General features: G+C 41.9%; 2 protein-coding genes across 2 annotated transcripts; one reads left to right on the plus strand and one right to left on the minus strand.

Moving 5' to 3' along the window:
• The first annotated feature begins 820 nt into the window (after nt 1-820).
• dnajc14 (DnaJ (Hsp40) homolog, subfamily C, member 14) lies at nt 821-9,204 on the plus strand. The gene is made up of 7 exons (XM_071910426.2): nt 821-947; nt 2,469-3,944; nt 4,091-4,197; nt 4,687-4,806; nt 4,991-5,151; nt 6,100-6,202; nt 6,433-9,204. The coding sequence occupies exons 2-7, from the start codon at nt 2,694-2,696 to the stop codon at nt 6,725-6,727; spliced, it is 2,037 nt and encodes a 678-aa protein (XP_071766527.2). The 5' UTR covers nt 821-947; nt 2,469-2,693; the 3' UTR covers nt 6,728-9,204.
• A 2,421-nt stretch (nt 9,205-11,625) lies between these two features.
• inpp1 (inositol polyphosphate-1-phosphatase) lies at nt 11,626-18,274 on the minus strand. Its single transcript, XM_071910878.2, has 6 exons — nt 18,117-18,274; nt 16,827-17,032; nt 16,647-16,707; nt 15,463-15,663; nt 15,151-15,325; nt 11,626-14,389 (listed from the first exon to the last, which is right to left on the minus strand). Exons 2-6 carry the CDS (start codon nt 17,028-17,030, stop codon nt 13,882-13,884), a joined length of 1,149 nt encoding a protein of 382 aa, XP_071766979.1. The 5' UTR covers nt 17,031-17,032; nt 18,117-18,274; the 3' UTR covers nt 11,626-13,881.
• Nucleotides 18,275-18,385: the final 111 nt, after the last annotated feature.

The raw sequence follows: 18,385 nt of genomic DNA on the forward strand, positions 1-18,385 counted from the left end.
GGACCCAACTGTAGATTTAGTTTAACCACCATTTAAAAAAAAAAAAAAATCGAATTAAATTAAACATTGCAATATATATATATATATCTCTCTATATATATGATTTTTTTTTTACATTTTATTTATTTTACAAGATTTTAGTGTTTTGGTTTTATATGGTTGGGTCTGATTGTTCCTGGGAGTGCAAGTGCAACTTCAGCTCACCTCCATCCAATAGAATTGTTTACTACTGTCACTATTACTGTTATTTATTATTACCCATGCAGTTGTTGCACAATTTTGCACTACAGCAATATCAGCAAAACACTGTGCATTTTAGATCCAGCTCATTGCACCTTTAATTAATATATTTCATGCATCTAATTGTATTCAGTTTAACTTATTCATATGGTGCACTGGGCCAACAGACTACTGGTCACTCATTGCACTTCCTTTTACAGCTGCTACCACACTATGCCACAATGCTTGACAGCTATAGAACGAGTGGAAGTAGTGTTATATACTGAGGAAGAATAAAAACATTATGAAAAAAGACCCAGCAGTCAAGGGGGTGGGGCGGGGGTATTTTGTATGTAATAACATGATAGTCTAGATATGTAGGCTATAACAGGATGGGTTGTGGTGAGAACGATAATAAAGGTTTGGGTAGGTAAACAGGACTGATTGAAAGCATAGTTACCGCTCTAAGTCAATGGGTGGTGGTAATGCACTTCTAAGTTGTTTGCCAACAGTCAGAAAACAGCGAAGAAGAAGACGAAGCGGCCGAAGAAGTAGGAAAGCAACAGCAGAAGAAGAAGAAGGAGGAGGAGGGAAGAAATAGAAGGAGAAGAAGAGCAAGGAAAGAAATAGAAGAAGCAGAAGAAGAAGAAGTGGTAAAAGTAGCTAAGAAAAACAATACGGACTCTTAGCTGACTGTTAACAAGCGAGGCTGTACATTTATTCGGAAGGTAACGTTAGCTATGACATCCAATTGATTTGAAAGCTTAAGCACAGCAGTTTGCCTAGTTGTTCGAATCGCCTGGTGTGCAAAATATGTCTTAGCTTACTCGCTAACCTAACAGGAAAGGGAAATCAGGGAGCTAGCAACGCGTTAGCTAGTTCGCTACTGTTGTTAGCTACTTGCTTGGCTGTTTGCTAGCTAAAGGCGTTAGCTGCTATGGTCATTTCCTTTGAGGAGAGAGCTTACTTCACTCGAAATGTTGTTACATTAGCTAGCTAGAAGCAAGCTAATCTTAGCCTTTCTTGTACATGTCTATGCTCCTGCTTTGCTGGGACATTTCCTCAAGCAACTCCCTGGCTGTCGGCTAACGTTAGCTGCCCTTAACAGAGGAGATAGCTGGTGTTATGTGTTAGATGTGTCAGTTGTCCAGTTCACCAATTCACCAGGCAAGGTTGACCATTTTGTGACAGCTGTCTTTCCGTATTGGGTCTTTCCTCGTGTTTACCAAGGCGCACCGTCTATTTAGCGAAACGTTAGCTAAGGCAGATCATTTATGTAGAAAGAATATCGTAGATACACGGTCTTAGGCTAAATTATTTGCTTTAGCCTACAACAAAGCAGCATAATGATTGGAGGATCCAGGTAATTAGCCACGCATTTAATCCCACGAGTCGCATGTATGTTTTTGAATATTAGGGAACCCTGTTTTGTTGTGGAGAGACCACGCACGGTGTGCACGCAGATTTGGATATTTTGGTGAACCTGAGCTCACCCCGACAGTGGCTCAACAGAGAAGTTCGTGTAGCTGGCAGCTGCATCTTAATGAACAGAAACTGAATGACGTTTCACTTAGTCATCTTTAGTTTAATCGTTAATGGTTGTGCTAGCCATTAGCTCTTTTAGCAAAAATTCACCCCAACACAGAATCCACTTATGTGATCTTAAGACAGTTATTCACGAGCAGCTCCCCCAAACCTAGAAACCAGAGAAGCAAGTCTAATCTCTTATGGAGAGCCAAACCTTGTTCTTATAATCATGGTGGACTTGTATACTGATACATTTTTTAAGATCCAAATGAGCTCAATTTCATGGCAGTGATAACAGGTTTGAACCAAAAACTTTGCCCGCAGACATAGCCTGTATGATCTGTGGTGTTGTCACTGCGTCCTCAAACTCAGTCTTCCATTTATTGTTTATTGATCAGATACACAATTTTCACCTTGATGGCATCCTCATGAGAGTCTTGGCTGTTTGAGTTCTAGACTTGTGAAAGACTTGTTTGCATTGTTAACTACCAACCAAACTATCCAAGTTCCTTATGGAAATTCTATGTTAGTTTAGATTTCCTCCTGGCTGCTGGTCTGTTAAAGGTCATGTAACCTCTTGGTAAATGATGTGTCAGTAGAAACCTTTCTATTAAGTTGTTTTTTTGGAAAGGTTCCTAATGTAATTCAAATGATTTCAGCTAGTTGCAAGTTCCTCAGTTAAGAGTGGGCAGTGTGTAATAACATGATTTGTTTCTTTTCAGATAAAAACCCGCATGATGTGAGCTGTGGGGTCTAGATAAAGCCTGTGTGACACCTGGAAGTGGCTACTGATATGGTGGAAATGAGACCCACCCTCACGACCCCCCAGAGTCTCACTCTTTTCTTATGAAGAGTCTGGGGAAATGTTGCCAGAGTATGGATCTAGGCTATCACCTTCCATGAGATCCCATTTTCACAGCGCTTAAATTAAAACGACTGTAGGGAAAATGGAAAAAGAGACGACTGAGAAGGAGATGGATAGCATTACAGAGACTGAGGAGGAGAATCCTGATGGTTCCACTTCAATGACCAGGCCTAGTCAGTGGGAAGTCAGAGAGACTGAAGAGGACTGTGAGCAACCAATTCAGGAGGACATAACAGCCTATCTCAAACCTAACACTCAGGACACCCCGAACCTAGCCACTCCACAAGACTCTGGAATTGGTGAAGCAGAGAATTGTGGATTTACAGAGGCCAAAGAGGATACTGAGGAGGTTTTCGACTGGTTAGAGGAGCAAACCGCTGCAGGTCATGATGAGACGCAGGTTATGGATCAAGAAGAGGACGAAGCTGCAAATGAGTATATGAATGGGGAGTCTGGTTGGAGGAACTCAGGAACTGGGAAGAGGTTCAAATTGAGGAACAGTGGAGGGGGGTCAGTTTCAGAGCAAAGCGGTCAAAGTTCATCCAATGCCATTTCCTCTTCCTCCATTCAAAAAGGTAATGTTTTGTCAAGTGGCGGCAGGCACAAGCAGACCCGTAGACGTAACCACCACCACCATCAGCAGAGCCGGGGCCGCAGGCGAACAGGCAAACAGCTCGTCTTAGCTTTCAAGGAAATGCTGTCAGAGTCTCTTAGCTCCTGGTGCCTCTCCTGTATCCATATGGTGATTGAGCTTATTGTCACACTAACACACCATTGTGGAGTTTGTGTGGAGACTGGAGGGATGAAACTGTACAACTTTGGGCAGCAGCTCCTTACAAAAGCCACAGATATCCCTGCGATGAAGGCGGATGCTAGTCGGATTCTGGAATGGACAAAGTGCACAGGAGGAGACCTGGTTGATAAGAGTGTTAGGTCAGTGAAGTGGGTAAAGACGGCTGCCTTATCTTGTTTCAGACTTTTCTGTGCTTTGGTAATTCTTGGGTCCCAGTGGGCAAAGGGTTTATTTGTGCGACTCAGTGGAGAGAGGGGAAAACGATGTTGGGCAGCTTTGCAGGATTCAAGGATCTGGAAGAGGGTTGTAGTCCTACTGGAGAGAGTCAGAAGCTGGTTCAGGAGTGATGGCCAGGTACCACCATCCACCCCCGAGTCACCTGGCAGAGCGGGGAGATGCCAGCCAGGCCAGGAGCTGGAAAGACTGCTGGCCTTGGCTCAGGTACCAGAGGATGAACTTGACCCCTTTACAGTGCTCGGCGTAGAGGTCCATGCCACTGAGGCTGAGCTGAAGAAGGCCTACAGGCAGCTGGCTGTCCAGGTGTGTGTGCAAAAATATGGAATGAAAAATGTATCCTGATGGATCAATGAATCAACATGTCATTAATTGTGTCACCATTGCCACTTTAACAGCCTGAGTGTCTCTCCTTTACTCATGCAACCTTTCTTCTGTCCTTTCTCACTTAGGTCCATCCAGACAAGAATAAGCACCCTCGTGCTGGAGAGGCATTCAAAGTACTGAGAGCTGCCTGGGATATTGTCAGTAACCCAGAGACAAGGAGAGAGTATGAGTTGTGAGTATCTAGAAAAACTGGTAATCACAGGGCATACAGATTCTTAAGCAGAATAAATCTAAATTAAAATTAAGGATCTTGTGATCAAAAGTTATCTAGTTATAAAATAATCAGCTTTTTCCTTTGCAATTGCCAAGTTATGCTCTCAGTCTGGTAGAAATCCTTGATCTCTCCCTCTCAATGTTCTCTTTGCCCCTTCTTCCTTTTGTAACTACTGTAGAGTAGATGCGATGCTCTCCTGCATTATAGCATATAGTTTACATATAGTTTTCTGACTTCAAAAACTCAACCTTTGTAGAAATTTCTACACCGTACTATATGCACAATGGTGACATTTATTACAAAATAATAATATTGACCGTAAATGGTCTAGGTCTAAGTTGATTTAAGATTTATTTTTCCTTCAAGACGATTTGTATTGTGTTTGATTTGCTGAGGGCTTATTCTGTTGCAACACATCAGTAACAGGTCTCTTTTGTTCCCTCACAGGAAGCGCATGGCAGCAACTGAGCTCTCAAAGTCCATGAATGAGTTCCTCACTAAACTGCAGGATGACCTGAAGGAAGCCATGAATACCATGATGTGTACCAAGTGTGAAGGCAAGCACAAGTATGTCGCTCACACCGAACATCTCATCTGCAATGTAAAACATTTCCTGACTCTGATAAGTTAAATAAACAATACGAGTTACTTATAGGTACATTTTTTCATGCATAGTAAAATATCAGCACAGTCACAAGTGCCCCTTGTCTTCTTGGCTCAATATTAACATTGTTGGCCTTTCTGTGTGCAGGCGGTTCGAGATGGACCGGGAGCCTGCTGAGGCTAGGTTTTGTGCAGAATGCAACCGTTGCCATAGTGCTGAGGAGGGGGACCTATGGGCAGAGTCCAGCATGTTGGGCCTACGAATTACATACTTTGCCTGTATGGACGGCAAGGTTTACGATATTACAGGTGAGGTTCAGCTTTTTCTTTTGGTTATTTGTTCTATTTTTCCTCCCCCAACAGAAACAATAATAATGTCATTTACCTGAGCTCAGATTAGGGTTGGGCGATAAATCGATTTTATCAGTTAATTTGAATTTACGGTTTAGGACGATGTGTAAAAATCGAGATTCACTTTAACCTGGGTAAATACGGCACGGATCGCTCTCTGTCAATCAAGCCCCACCGCTTCCCTGAGCTTCTGCAGTCGACATCAACGCCCACCGAGATTTCCCCTCAGACACAAACAAACTAGTATCAAGATGGCAGCACACGCTTCTACAAGTGAGGAGCTCGTTTTGGAAGTGGTTCGGTTTTGCAATCTAAACTCTGTGGCAACTAAAGGCAGCAGCGTGACAAATTTATTCCAGCATCTCCGACAGAGGCAGCAGCCGACTGGGAGAAGTGTGTGGCACTGCGAGATGCACAAGCTAACGGCAGCCCCCAAACGCCTGCTAAAAAGCAGGTAACATTAGCGGCATCCCATATGACAACACGGGGCCCCGGTGGAAAGACATTACAGATGCGCTGGCGTTTCATATATTTTTCATACACTTCATTTGTTTTTAAGAAAAAAAATCGATTAAAATCGTAAATCGGGTGTAGGTGTAAAAAAATCGGAGATTTTATTTTTAGGCCATATCGCCCAGCCCTAGCTCAGATACACTTAACAGCAGCGGCTAGCTGCCTTTTCCTGAAATTTAAAGGTTTAAATAATGATCGTTGATGTGGCATTTGGCAACATAGATAGGATTTCATTACCAATATCTACTTAATGCCTGCATCGACAAGTTAAAGGAAAGCCTAGTTGACATCAAAGAAGGAATGCTACACAAATTCATAGGATGATTTGACAGACCAAAAGTTAATACTTTTTCTCTGCAAAGCAGTGTGACTGGTTCTGCTCTCATGTTTCAGAGTGGGCAGGTTGCCAAAGAATAGGCATTTCTCCTGACACACACCGTGTGCCCTATCACATCTCCTTTGGTTCCAAGAACAACAGCAACTCCACACGACACAGGTAAGTCCCTTGAGGATGAAGGCATCAAACAAGTGTTTAAAAATGAGCGTATATTCCTTAATTAGTTGTTGGCACTCATTTAGTGTATTCATATGCTATTGTCATGTGCCCATCTACAGAAACAGATTAATGAAGAGCATCATTGTCCTTTTCGCCTCTATCTGAGGCTTGAGTGCAAAAGATCTTCTCTCTCAACTTTCCACTCTGATTGTGAGTTCTTTAATTTTCAGGACGCCCTCGGAGCACGCCACAGGGCCAAGCAACCCTGCTGACTTGCAGGACTTCTTCAACCGCATCTTCAAGGGAGGGCCTGCTAATGACATGGCTGCCAACGGGGGCTTCTTCCCCTCAGGTCCACCCCCCCATCACCCACCTGGTGCCGGAGCACCCCCGTTCACCCCTCCCCCAGCCCAGTCAGGCTTCTACATGCCAGGGGGTCATCGTCCAGAGCCCAGTGAGACGTGGGCGGAAAGTGGCAAACCCCCGAGGAGGAGGAAGAAGGTCCGCAAGCCCTTTCAGAGGTGAAATCTGTTGACATCTCAATTTAAAACCATAGCAACACAGGGACACAACAAATAATGGCCATGTTTGTCTCTCGCCTGCCTGTGGGCGTGCCAAGATCTGCCCTTCATGAGTTGAACTCAGGAAGATTCATGTGGGTAGGGCTGCCATTCTGACAGTCAACACGGCGTCAGCCAGAGGAGAGAGTCTGGATCACGAAAAGGAACCAGTTATCTGAGTTGAAGTGTTGAAGGAGGGTTTAAGAGGTGGCAGTGATGGTGCTTTGTTACCTCTCATTTCACCTTTTTTTTTTTTGTTGGTCTTTAAGACGACTGTAGCCTTGGCATTGAACTCTTATCAGGATGCTGTAATGAAACATATTTTCCTGTCTTAATTTCCTGCCAAATCCTGCATTGCATGCATGATTTATTCACTCGCATTTTAACACTTGTGTTGTTATTGTTTGGGATAAGGTTATTTCTGTTAAGACATTGGTTCAGACGGAGTGAGAGTTGTAGAGAGGATTAAAGCCAATCGTAATGTGAATTCTGGATCACCATGATCAAAATGTGGAAGATGATGATCTGGGCAGCTTGACTGTGTCAGTGTTGCTTTGACTTGCACACTAGTGGTATGTGGGTCTGCTTTTAGATCTGCAACTCGCCCATCCCGTTTCAAGAATGAATCCAAACCAGCCGAGCCTGATACATCGTAAGCAAATGTACCAATACTAAACGAAATACAGCAAATTGGATGGCGGCAATATTGTTTGTCGTTTATTGAAAGGGAGCGTCACAAAAATTATAATACTGCAGTGTTTTGCGTTGCGTAGATGGATTTAGAGATGAGAGGAGAAAGTGCACTTCTTAAGCAGCATTGCATGCTAGGTTAGCCTGGTATGTATTGGCTAGCTAGCTTGCTAACATTAGCCAACATGCCAAAATGGTGATGGTTATCTTCCAAAACAGAAGCAAAATCATTCACACACCCTTCAACCTGTTGCCTTCTGTAGTAAATTGGTTTCTGTGATTTATATTACTTTGGACAAAGTTAATGAAGTTTGTAATAATAGTATTAAGTTTGTGCAGAGTGCTTTTCATTCTCTGCAGGATCAGTTCTGTACACTAACAGTGAATTTTGAATGCTTACAGGATAATTCCACAGTTTAAATGTGGTAGATGGTTGTTTGACCTGGTAGTGGTCTGTGGCCCTGGTAAATCAGAACACATGGTTTGATTGTCTGGTAGTAGCCATACAAACAGCAAAATGTCAAGTTTCAGCATGGAAGATCAGGTGCAGTCATCCTCCGACATCAGCCTCCTAGGGGATCCACTGTCACTACTGGCATTCAGGCATAGGCTGTTTTCCTAGTTCTCAATTATTACAAACCAGTAAATTGCTTCTTAAAAAGTATGTGGCTTAATTAAATATTACCTGCACCTTTCAAGAGTTGAGAACAAATTTTAGTATTGGTTTTCAAAATGTGAGAGGCGACAGTTTTGGTGGTTCAAGAACCTCAAACCTTCAAAGAGAAATATCACTTCAAGATGATTTGGCCATGAAATTTGAAACTTGTAACACCTGCACATATTACTTCTGTTCATTTAGCATTAGTTGAGCCAAAATTAAGGCTGATCTCTGTATGGTGATTACCAGAGAATCAAATCCTGCATTCTAAGACCACTCATGTCAAAGAACCATCTATCACATTAAAAATAATATTAACCTTTAAGGATAATAGGCCAACCACTCAATTGAAGAATTCATATTTTATAGCCACAGACAGCCCGATCAATGTTTGTGAACATGAACCTCTCTCTCCTAAAGGCAGAGACCAGAGAAATAAGATGTGAACCTGTGATGTAGTCGAGGTGTGAAATCTGGAGCCGAGTTAGTGAAGATGGCAAAGGTGCTTTATTATTTTCTGATTCAGAGCTGCTAACACCAAACTAAAGCTCACTGAGCTCTAAAAACTCAAACATGCCATGGGTCGCACACACTAAATCTGTCTGCTGTTCATTGTCTCTGGAACAACTTCAGATTTACATAATAATTACATCACAGGTTCAAATCTAGTTTGCTGGTTAGTGGCCTTGGGAAGGTTTCAGACTGCCTGCACCACAGACCCATAGCAATAGCATTAATGAATTTAGTGGCATTCCCTTGTAATTTTTTAAAAATATTAAGCCCCATGCTGAGCTTCTTTGATACGGTGTCAAAAGTTTTAAAGCGATACCTTGACATTTTTAATTTTTCCTATTTTGCTTTACCAGGCTCTCATCACATTGTGTGGAAAACCTCTTTCTTTAAGAAGCCCAGTGGAATTGGAGTATGCCGCCCCCTGGTGACAGGCTTTGATGTTTTGATTTACTGAAAACATGTTTCACTCTTTACAAAGCTACCAATACAAAAACTGCGAACATGTGACAGCCACATGAGTTTTAAGCGTATTTTGAAATAGTAAATTATGTTAATTTACAAAAAAAACTCTACCTGTACGTAAAGTTGCTAAGATATCTTTTTTTTCCATCAGCATTGTCCCACTCCCTAAAAAATTCTGTGTGTGTATATACTCATTGATATACCTTAATTCTGAGTCAGGTTTCAAATTACCCTAAAATAGCTTGTTTTAGCATTTCACTTAGTTTGTAACTGTCACTGGTTTAAATGAGAAATGCTAAGTAGATATACAATACACATAAAGTGCTAATACAGAAGAACTTTCCCCACAATGTGATGTGTCACTAGGAAAGAAAAGGTAGTGACCAAAACCCTTTCTGTATACTGTAAAATGTCAGGTAATTGTAACTATTACCTGAAGTTTAACCCATTTGAAACGACCTCAGCCCTATTCCCATGGGACTGCTGTTATCTGGGGACACACAGCAACAAGTTAGCAGTGATTTTAATCCTGTTGCCATAGTGGTAATTTCAAGCATTTATTTTTCCACAAAGACAAAGGTCACCTGATAATACTCGTCATACTTGAGTCTATATTCCAGTTATTTTGGGCACATTACTGGCTTCACAGTATGTCTTGAACAAGAAGGCTGCTGAAAACGTGTTGCGGTTGCAATAGTACCTGCACATATACCCCATACAGGACTTTCACATGGTTGATTGGAATTGATTTGTAATTGGAAAAATTGTACCATCCTAGTTTAATTTTCAACACCATTTTCTTCAAAGTCCTTCTTCCCATTAAGTGCCATTTTATATGCCAGCTGTGAGGAGGGCATATTCAATTTATGATTTCTACATCAATGATGCATCATGACCGTCAAATCTGCGGTTGTTTCACAGTTCAGTCTCAGGATACTTCAGTAAAACCTAAAGCATAAAAGTGTACTGGTCTCCATGTAACGCTAACCCTGGGTGAATAGGGCTTATGTCATTTTTTCTGGGGTGCCATCTCATTAATTTGACCCACATCTCTTAGCAGATTAGAATTGAAGAAATTCATATTTTTAACTCTTGCAGTTTTGCAGACATACACTACAAAGTAAATTTTTAGCTAACCACATAGTGCCATAACAATTTGATGTTGGCTTTGATAGTCTGTTCACATGAACACATGCAGGTGTGCATCTCAAACATGCATAGCTGTTAAGTCATGTGACAAGTCAAACCTCTGAGCACTTTTAGTAATATTAAAACCATAAGCCACCAACTGCAACTGAGTGATTAGGTCCTACTCATCCCATGCCATCTGGATGGGGTTCAACATTCAAAATGTCAAGGTCTCAGCTTTACAAAAAGTCTTGGTGAGGGCAAACAACTTATTCACACTTTTATCTCCCTAGCGATGCTGTGTGTGACAAATAATGAATCATGAAAAATCACAAAACTAGAATTCTGTTGAGCCATTGATTTTTGGGTCTGGTTTTGGCGTAGTTCTTGATATGGTACTTACATAGAAATTACAATTCCAGGCTAAGTGAATTTAACAAAAACCAACTGTTACTGTTTACAACTCTGATATCTGAAGATACATTTTTTGAGAGTATAGTGATTATAACTGTGCGATAAGGCATTTGATTAAGGCTATTTTTATTATATTTGAAGTTTGTTGAAATGCACCATGTTGGCACAACTCTGTCCGCTGTTTTTTTTGTTACTTTGCAGGATCATCAGGGGTTGTATGGTAGCTTGAAGAGGTGGTCCTTTGTTGAAAATATTATTTGAGCTTGTTGAAGTTGGATGTTAAGATTGCAATGTTATTCTTCGTTTGTTAAATTGTTTTCTTATTGGATGTTTGACAGCCAGTTTCCCGGACATGGATTAAAGTCTTAAACTATTTAAGATGGACAGACTCAAAATGGATTTCACAGAAAGTGAAACTTAAAATAGTCAGAGATTTAGTTTGTTCTGGTGAAATGAAAGATTAGAGCCACTATAGGACTATGATGGCTAAAATGAAGGGACAGATTTAAATTCAGATTAATGTTGCTGGTCAGTGGCAGTGTAGGAAAATGGATGTAAGTGGTAGCCACTTAATACTAAAGGAGGCCAAACAGTATAAATGCACAGTTACAAATTACTTTGAGACATTCAAAATCAAAAATATTACACATTTGGTACATTTGATTTGTTTTTTTTGTTTTTTTTTCAATGACTTGTGTAATTTTCAAATACTGTGTAATATTGGCTATGATTGGCTTTGTTTGTCCATTTCAGGGTTTCGATTAGGCCTCAATTCCATCCAAGCTGTGGAGTTCGTATCCAAGCTGTGGACCCCTAGTTTTAACTTTTTTTAGGCAGAATGCAGTGCTTTCCATATATGTCCGCTTTGACTTGAGAATGTTCAGTGCTGTTTGGTTAAGGTAGCAGTTGTAAGCAAGTCCAAGAAGATTAACTCAGTGGAAGAGCCAACACCCCCCAGTTTTGTTTTCTTTTCGAAGTTTGAACAGAATATGCAGAAGTATTGCAAAAAATCTGACAATCATCAGGGTTTAATGTGCAGGACACTTAAAGTACATGTACCATTTTGTTAGGGAATAGGGGGTGAGTTGCCTGGTTGGCAAACAGTTTTAAAATTTCACCGTTGGGTTTCTTTCCCCCGCTTACTCTGGTTTTCAAAATAAAGATGATTTCCTATATGCACAACTTTTGTTTTGTTTTTTGCTCAGTACACATCACAAGGGATGATTTCTCAGCTATTTAATGATGCATATACTTATACCATTTTAAACATATACAATGACTAGGAAAGTAAGGTCACACACTATATGTACACAGCAAACATCCTGATAAGAATCCTTATTGTTGCCCTCAGGAGGAGCCTGTTAGCCTGCATAGGTCCTATTCCTTCAGATTGCCTTAATGTTTCATTTTACTGTAAACCCACGTTGAAAAAGGTTCTCTGAGTCATTGTTTTACCTCATATGGCTTTTCCCTTCTCTGACCTTATTAACTAATGGCGCTATGGCCATGGAAAGAGGGCAGGGCATGTCCATGTCTCTGCTCCTTAAAAGGAGTTGTTTCAGAGAGGTGCAGATTCCTGGACACTGGTTGATTTGAGTCTTATTCACTCACTTGCCTCATTTATACCCCACTAGAGGTTAGGTTAGAGGCGAGACACTTGTGGTTTCACTCATTAGAATTTAAAATGGTTCATCGAACAATATTCTTGTAGGTTCAGCAAAACTCCTTCAGACCGGTCCAAAGCAGTCTTACCATGCCGCATTGCCTTATCTCTGGCAGTGAGGCAAGCCTCAGCTGTCCAGCAGTGAGTGCTCCACTTCCTTCTCACTACTCTGATAACCTTCCTTTATGTAACATGGAGAGAAACTGTTACAAAGCTTAGCATTGTTTAATAAATGTTTACCAGGCCTGGGCTAAGGAGTATTCACAAGTAAATCTTTGTTTGTTTTAACCTGCGTGGAGGAGTCGACCAGATGGGTGACGTTCACCACAGCTGCTGTCAGTCACAGTTGTCAGTCTTAGAAATCTATAATAAAATTGACTCTCTTCATTGTGATTGTCTAAACTCCTATGTGGCAAGCCCCACCCATCTGGTAATATACAGGCTAAACAGTATTTGCAAATATTATTTGGCCCATGGGTCTGTCTCACAAAGCACGTTCAACATAGTCAGGGTCTCTTTGCGATAGCTGGCTGCACAAAAACAAACTATATCAATTCTGGCTTCCTGGACTACTTGTAACAAATAGCCAATCAACATGGACAACTCCACAGCACTATTGATCACCCTGGAGCAAAAGTAAAATGATTCAGCAGGGAAAATGAAACAGTATACAAGTACATATACAGGATATAAAAATACACAATAAAAAAATAATAAAACAATAAAAGCAATAAACTAGACTATGAACAGCTGTGGGGTTATGTTAACATGCTGCCGACTGTAAAAGTGGGACGTATGGGGGAAAAGTAAATTATTAACATTTATGTTCCTCTCAAGAACAACAAACTGTTATGATGAATAGGCCTAAATATGAGCAATACAACAACATTGTAACAGTGAAAAGTAACACTGCTGCTGCTGCCAAGACTAGAGAGGATTGCTGGAGGAAAATTACAGATGGTGTAATGCGTAAATAAATAGGCTTATCACTGTCCTGTCATTAAGGCACAGTGGGCATGTAAGCTTCCTGCTATTTGACAGAATCCCTCTTTTATAGCCAGAGTGGACAAATGGCCTGGAAATGCTACAAACATGTATTATATCTCTGATCCAATAAATTATCAGGGAAAGAAAAAATGTTTGGTCTTTAATATCTGTGCACCCAGGGCCACAGGATCCCCTAGGAGTGGTGATGCCATTTTTTCCAGAGAGGTGATTGGCTTTTTATATGTTTGGATCTGATAGCCTGAACATAACCTGCTCCGGAGCAGGTTAGCGCTGCAGCCTCAGTTACCATGGTGATGTACCCCACTATAAAGTGAGCCACCACGCCAGGTAAAGCCCAAAGTTATCTCGCTAACCCACTAATGTTGCTTCGTGAGACAGGCCCCTGGTCTGATGTTTATCTTCTCGTATTTACAATTGCATATATATCTATGATAAAAATGGAACAGCATTGTTGATAATAAAAATACCTCAACCCAACCCAACCGCTCTCCAACTCTCCTTCCCCCAAAATAGAAAATATGAATATCATCATATAAGCAACAGTAGCTACTTCAGCCTGTGCTCATTACTTCCACCTCTTCAACTAGAGTTTGCCTTTCAGCCCCCCTATAACAGAGTGGAGCAGCGTACAGTCTAGATACGCCACCAGGCCGCCCTGGTTGGCCCAGCGGTCTGCCCCTTGACTCTCGGTGTGGGGCTGGTGATAGACCAGTTCTGCCCGGTGACCCTCTGTCCCGGCACCGGATTGTAGACACTTGGTTAGGTCCACCACGCCCCCTCCGAGGGCCCGGAGCAGGGCGTGAGGGGCGCAGGAGTCCCACTTGAAGGTGCTCCCCTCTGAGAGGACGTAGACGTCAGCCAGACCCTGAATGACGCACAGGATCTTGTAGCCGGCTCCGGAGGCGTACATCAGCTTGTCTGGGCCGCACAGCGGGACCAGGGCCTCCTTCACTACCTGCTTCTCACTGGAGCTCAGCACCACCGACAGCCCTCCTCCCCCTTTACTCCCATCAGGTCTGTCTTTGGGTCGGGAGATGGAGCAGGAGTTGACTCCTCCATACGACACGCCCCAGAAATGCTTCCCTGTCCAGCTGTGTTGAGCACATGAACGCAAATGGTAATCAGTGGCGAGTTGAGTTGAACATTTTCAAATTTTGTTCAGAGGAGAGAGATAGAGACAGAGAAAGAGATGCAGAGATAGATGTAGATACAGATAGAGCGATAATGCGTACATACAGTGCATATACTGATGCACACATACATAGAGATATAGGGATAGATCAGTTGATTCATGTATTTCTTTAATAGTTTCCTGTAAAGCACTATCTAAACTGTAAAGTTTCTTCTTCTTCCTCTTCTTCTCCTTATCTGTCCTCCAGTTGAGTTACAGCAAAGCATTTGAGGGAGAAAACTTGCTGCTTCTTTACTTTAGCACAGCTGAATTCCCACATAGCTAATATAGATACATTTAAATGCACATAGAAATTATTTGATTATCATTAATCCTTTAAAGCGAATCCCTGGTTTGAATTTCAATTATTTTTTTTATTTTTTTTAGCCAATGGCAAATATTGATTTAGCATGGAAGGATTAACTAAATATTCAACAAGCTTTGCTGGGGACTAGCTTACCAGTGTCAGAAAATACAGGATTTTTACCAAAATACCAGCCAGTAAATTATTATTATTATTCAGAACCATGACAAATGCGAAATTCACTTCAAGACTAATGTTGAGAAGCTCACTGCAAAACACTTCTGTATGATTAAGACAGTATGACATCATTCCTGGGGGCAGTCACAGATGATGAAATGTTTCTGTGTGACAGCCACATGCTGCTTTTTTTTACTCACCCACCACCTGCTGGATCTTTGTAGTTGAACGGCTGGTTGATGACGCCCATGACCGGCTCTCCTGTGCTGCGAAGGTAAACCCCGATCAGAACCAGAGCACAGTGCAGACCGGACGGAGACAGGTGGCCCTCCTCCAACACCTCCTCGCGACCGTCAATGTACTGGCTGGTGGCATCTTCATTAAAAACCACAGAGACAAATACATTTCCAAATGAGGTCTGACACTGATACCCAATGCTGAACCCACAGTGTGCTGGAATGAAATCAAAGATAAATCCATTGCAGCTGAGAGGAGAATAAGGAGCCTTTTACCGATGGGGTCGATCCAGATGCCGAGCTCAGAGGGGCTGAGGGGCACGCTCAGACCCTCGGTGCCTGTCTCTATGGTGGCTGGGTCTTGGTGAATGGCTCGAGCCAGGAGAGATGCCGCTGTGTCGTCACCGTCCAACACTGAGGCCAACAGTGCAGCGGTCTGCTCCTCTGTCACACACACTGTGACCGTCACACTCTCTCCTGGGTGATGCAGAGAGAGAGAAACAGGCATCAAGTCTTCATTCGATTTTGCATATTTGCGACAGAGCGTAGATGACTTGTGTTAGATGTTTTCTATAATGTGCTCCATAAATATTTAGACAGCGACACACTGATGTTTCGGCTCTATATTCTTATTAAAGGAGGTAAAATGACACCATGACAATGAGGTTCAAGTGCAGATCTTTAGCTCTTATTCAAGGGTATTTTCAGCCATATTTAATGAAGAGATAAACAACTACAGCCCTTCTAGTGTATTTGGAAGACTTAAGGCTATAAACATTCAATAATAAAGTATTTTTTCTTATGTAGTCACAAATTATTAATGGACAATGGCTGCTATATGTTGGCAGCCAACAGATATCACCAGATTCTTTATATAGCTTATTGTCCGGTTCTCCTTTTCAGTTTCTCTCTGAGTCAGCTGTAGTCATGTCATCAATCCAGTGTTGAAACATCATGCGTCTGCTGCATAGCTTCAAGACTGGGATGTATGACTTGAGCAATTTGTTTTCTCCCTTCTTACTTTCCTGTAGTGGTCAATAGAAAAATTATTAGGGAGAAAAACTGCTCGAGTTTTTAAATTGTATGTAACCGATTGTGAAACTGCTGCAGGAGCCTGGAGATTTGAAGCTAGATTGATAACTTTGACTCTTGCTTACATGCTGCCATTTAACCCGACCTATGCATCTGAAAATAAAATAATAAAAGTCTGATGATGGTTGTGTGTTTCAGGCATCTAGAAGTCATTAGTAAGAATATTTGATTACAAACTAGAGATGACTACTTCAGTGAATATAATCCTAACCTATCCAAATACTGTGGCTGTGCATATGACTGAAGATGGCCTCAAATTAAAGCAGGCAGTTCACATCCAAAATAAAGAGAGTATGGGGAGACACCAGCTAGCATTGCTTTGCTGCCCAAATACATATAGAGCTCAAAGTATAATACAAAGTAATTACCAAGCCCATTTTCAAACTTGTTGGACTCCTCTCCGTGTATGAAGCCAATCATTTCAGGGAACTGGACAAAAGAGAAGAGCAGGAGATGATTAAAATCCAACAGACATTCCACATTAAAGAATTACACAATATTCCCTACAAACACATTCCCATTAACTCCTCCTTGTTAAGTCGACCTACCTGAGCTCCCACATCATGGCGGATCATCTCCTGGATCACCACATCAGCGAGAGTCTTGAAGTCCTGGACGAACTTCTTGTTTTTGTCGTCTCCGGTTTTCTCTTGCACGAGCAGCTGAAAGAGCGGAGCCTCCTGCCTGCAGACCCGAGCCACATTAGCTGCTTTCTCCGCCACCCGCAGCAGCAGCCTCAGCAGATCAGCCATGCCTAAAACCAAGAGAGGAACAGGGACTTTTCTCAAAACAGTGAGGGGGGGGGGCAACATATGTGTGAGATGGAGGGGGAGAGAGAGAGAGAGAGAGAGAGAGAGGGAGAGGGAGAGAGAGATAAGAGAGAAGAGAGAAAAGAGAAGAGTGAGAGAGAAGAGAGAGAAGTGAGAGAGAGAAGAGATAAGAGATGAGAGGAGAGAGAGATAAGAGATAAGAGAAGAGAGAAAAGAGAGAAGAGAGAGAGAAGAGAGAAGTGAGAGAGAGAGAGATAAGAGAGAAGAGAAGAGAGACAGAGATAAGACAAGAGAGAAAAGAGAGAAGAGAGAGAAGTGAGAGAGAGAGAGAGAGAGAGAGAGAGAGAGAGAGAGAGATAGGAGATAAGAGAAGAGAGACAGAGATAAGAGAAGAGAGAAAAGAGAGAAGAGAGAGAAGTGAGAGAGAGAGAAGAGAAGAGAGAGAGGTGTGGCAGGTCACAGTTTCAGAGACGTACTTAGCTAATTATAGCCTCAGAACGAAAATAGGGCATTTCTGAAAAAAGACTGTGAGGGATGTGGCTTTGAGTCTTTGCATGTAAAACAGCACAATGTCTCTCTGGTAAAGACAAAGGGGCGCCTGACAGATTTGCAGTCTTCAATCCCTTAACGTTACAGAAAAGCACTGTAGTGAATCCCAAAATACATTTTTAGAAAGAAACTAACGTTATGCAAATATCACACCAAAACTATAAGTCCTCATAGGGGTATTATAACGATACCATAAGAGATAAAAACACCATAAAGCACAATAAGGTCACTATAAAATCACTATTGAGTGTCACAGTCACGCTATATTATAGGAATGTTATAGTAAATGTTTGCTAGGGATGGGCATACAGGCCTTCATGAAATGTAAATAACATTACATTAGTTGTCCTGACTTCTAACGCCTATTAGTCTTGTCAGTGGTGATTCCATGCTGATTATAATATCCCAAGGAACAGGGTTCATGGGCTAATTTGGTGAAAACATCAAAGCAGAGGAATTTAAACGTCGGAGCACGGACCTAAGAGAAATGTAAGAGTCGTGAAATGACTGAAACCTTACCAAAAGCTAGGTTACACGCTGCTTATTGTCCTTTCGTACGCCGCCGTTCGTCTGTGTTTCTCTCGGGAAGCTGTGTTTACCTTTCTGAAGTGACCAAACGCGGATAATTTAGTAAATAGGCGTGCCAGTTGACGATGTACCGTGGTACAGTAACGTTAAAGCCCTTACTTAAAACTGGGATCTGCCTGCTCTTGGTTTCATGACGTCAGCACGAGTTTCCTATCGGAAGGGCGGACGGTTTCTCAGATCAAGGCTGACAAATACAAGGT

The sequence above is a fragment of the Centroberyx gerrardi genome, chromosome 5 (genome assembly GCF_048128805.1).
Source record: "Centroberyx gerrardi isolate f3 chromosome 5, fCenGer3.hap1.cur.20231027, whole genome shotgun sequence".
Taxonomy (NCBI): Eukaryota; Metazoa; Chordata; class Actinopteri; order Beryciformes; family Berycidae; genus Centroberyx; species Centroberyx gerrardi.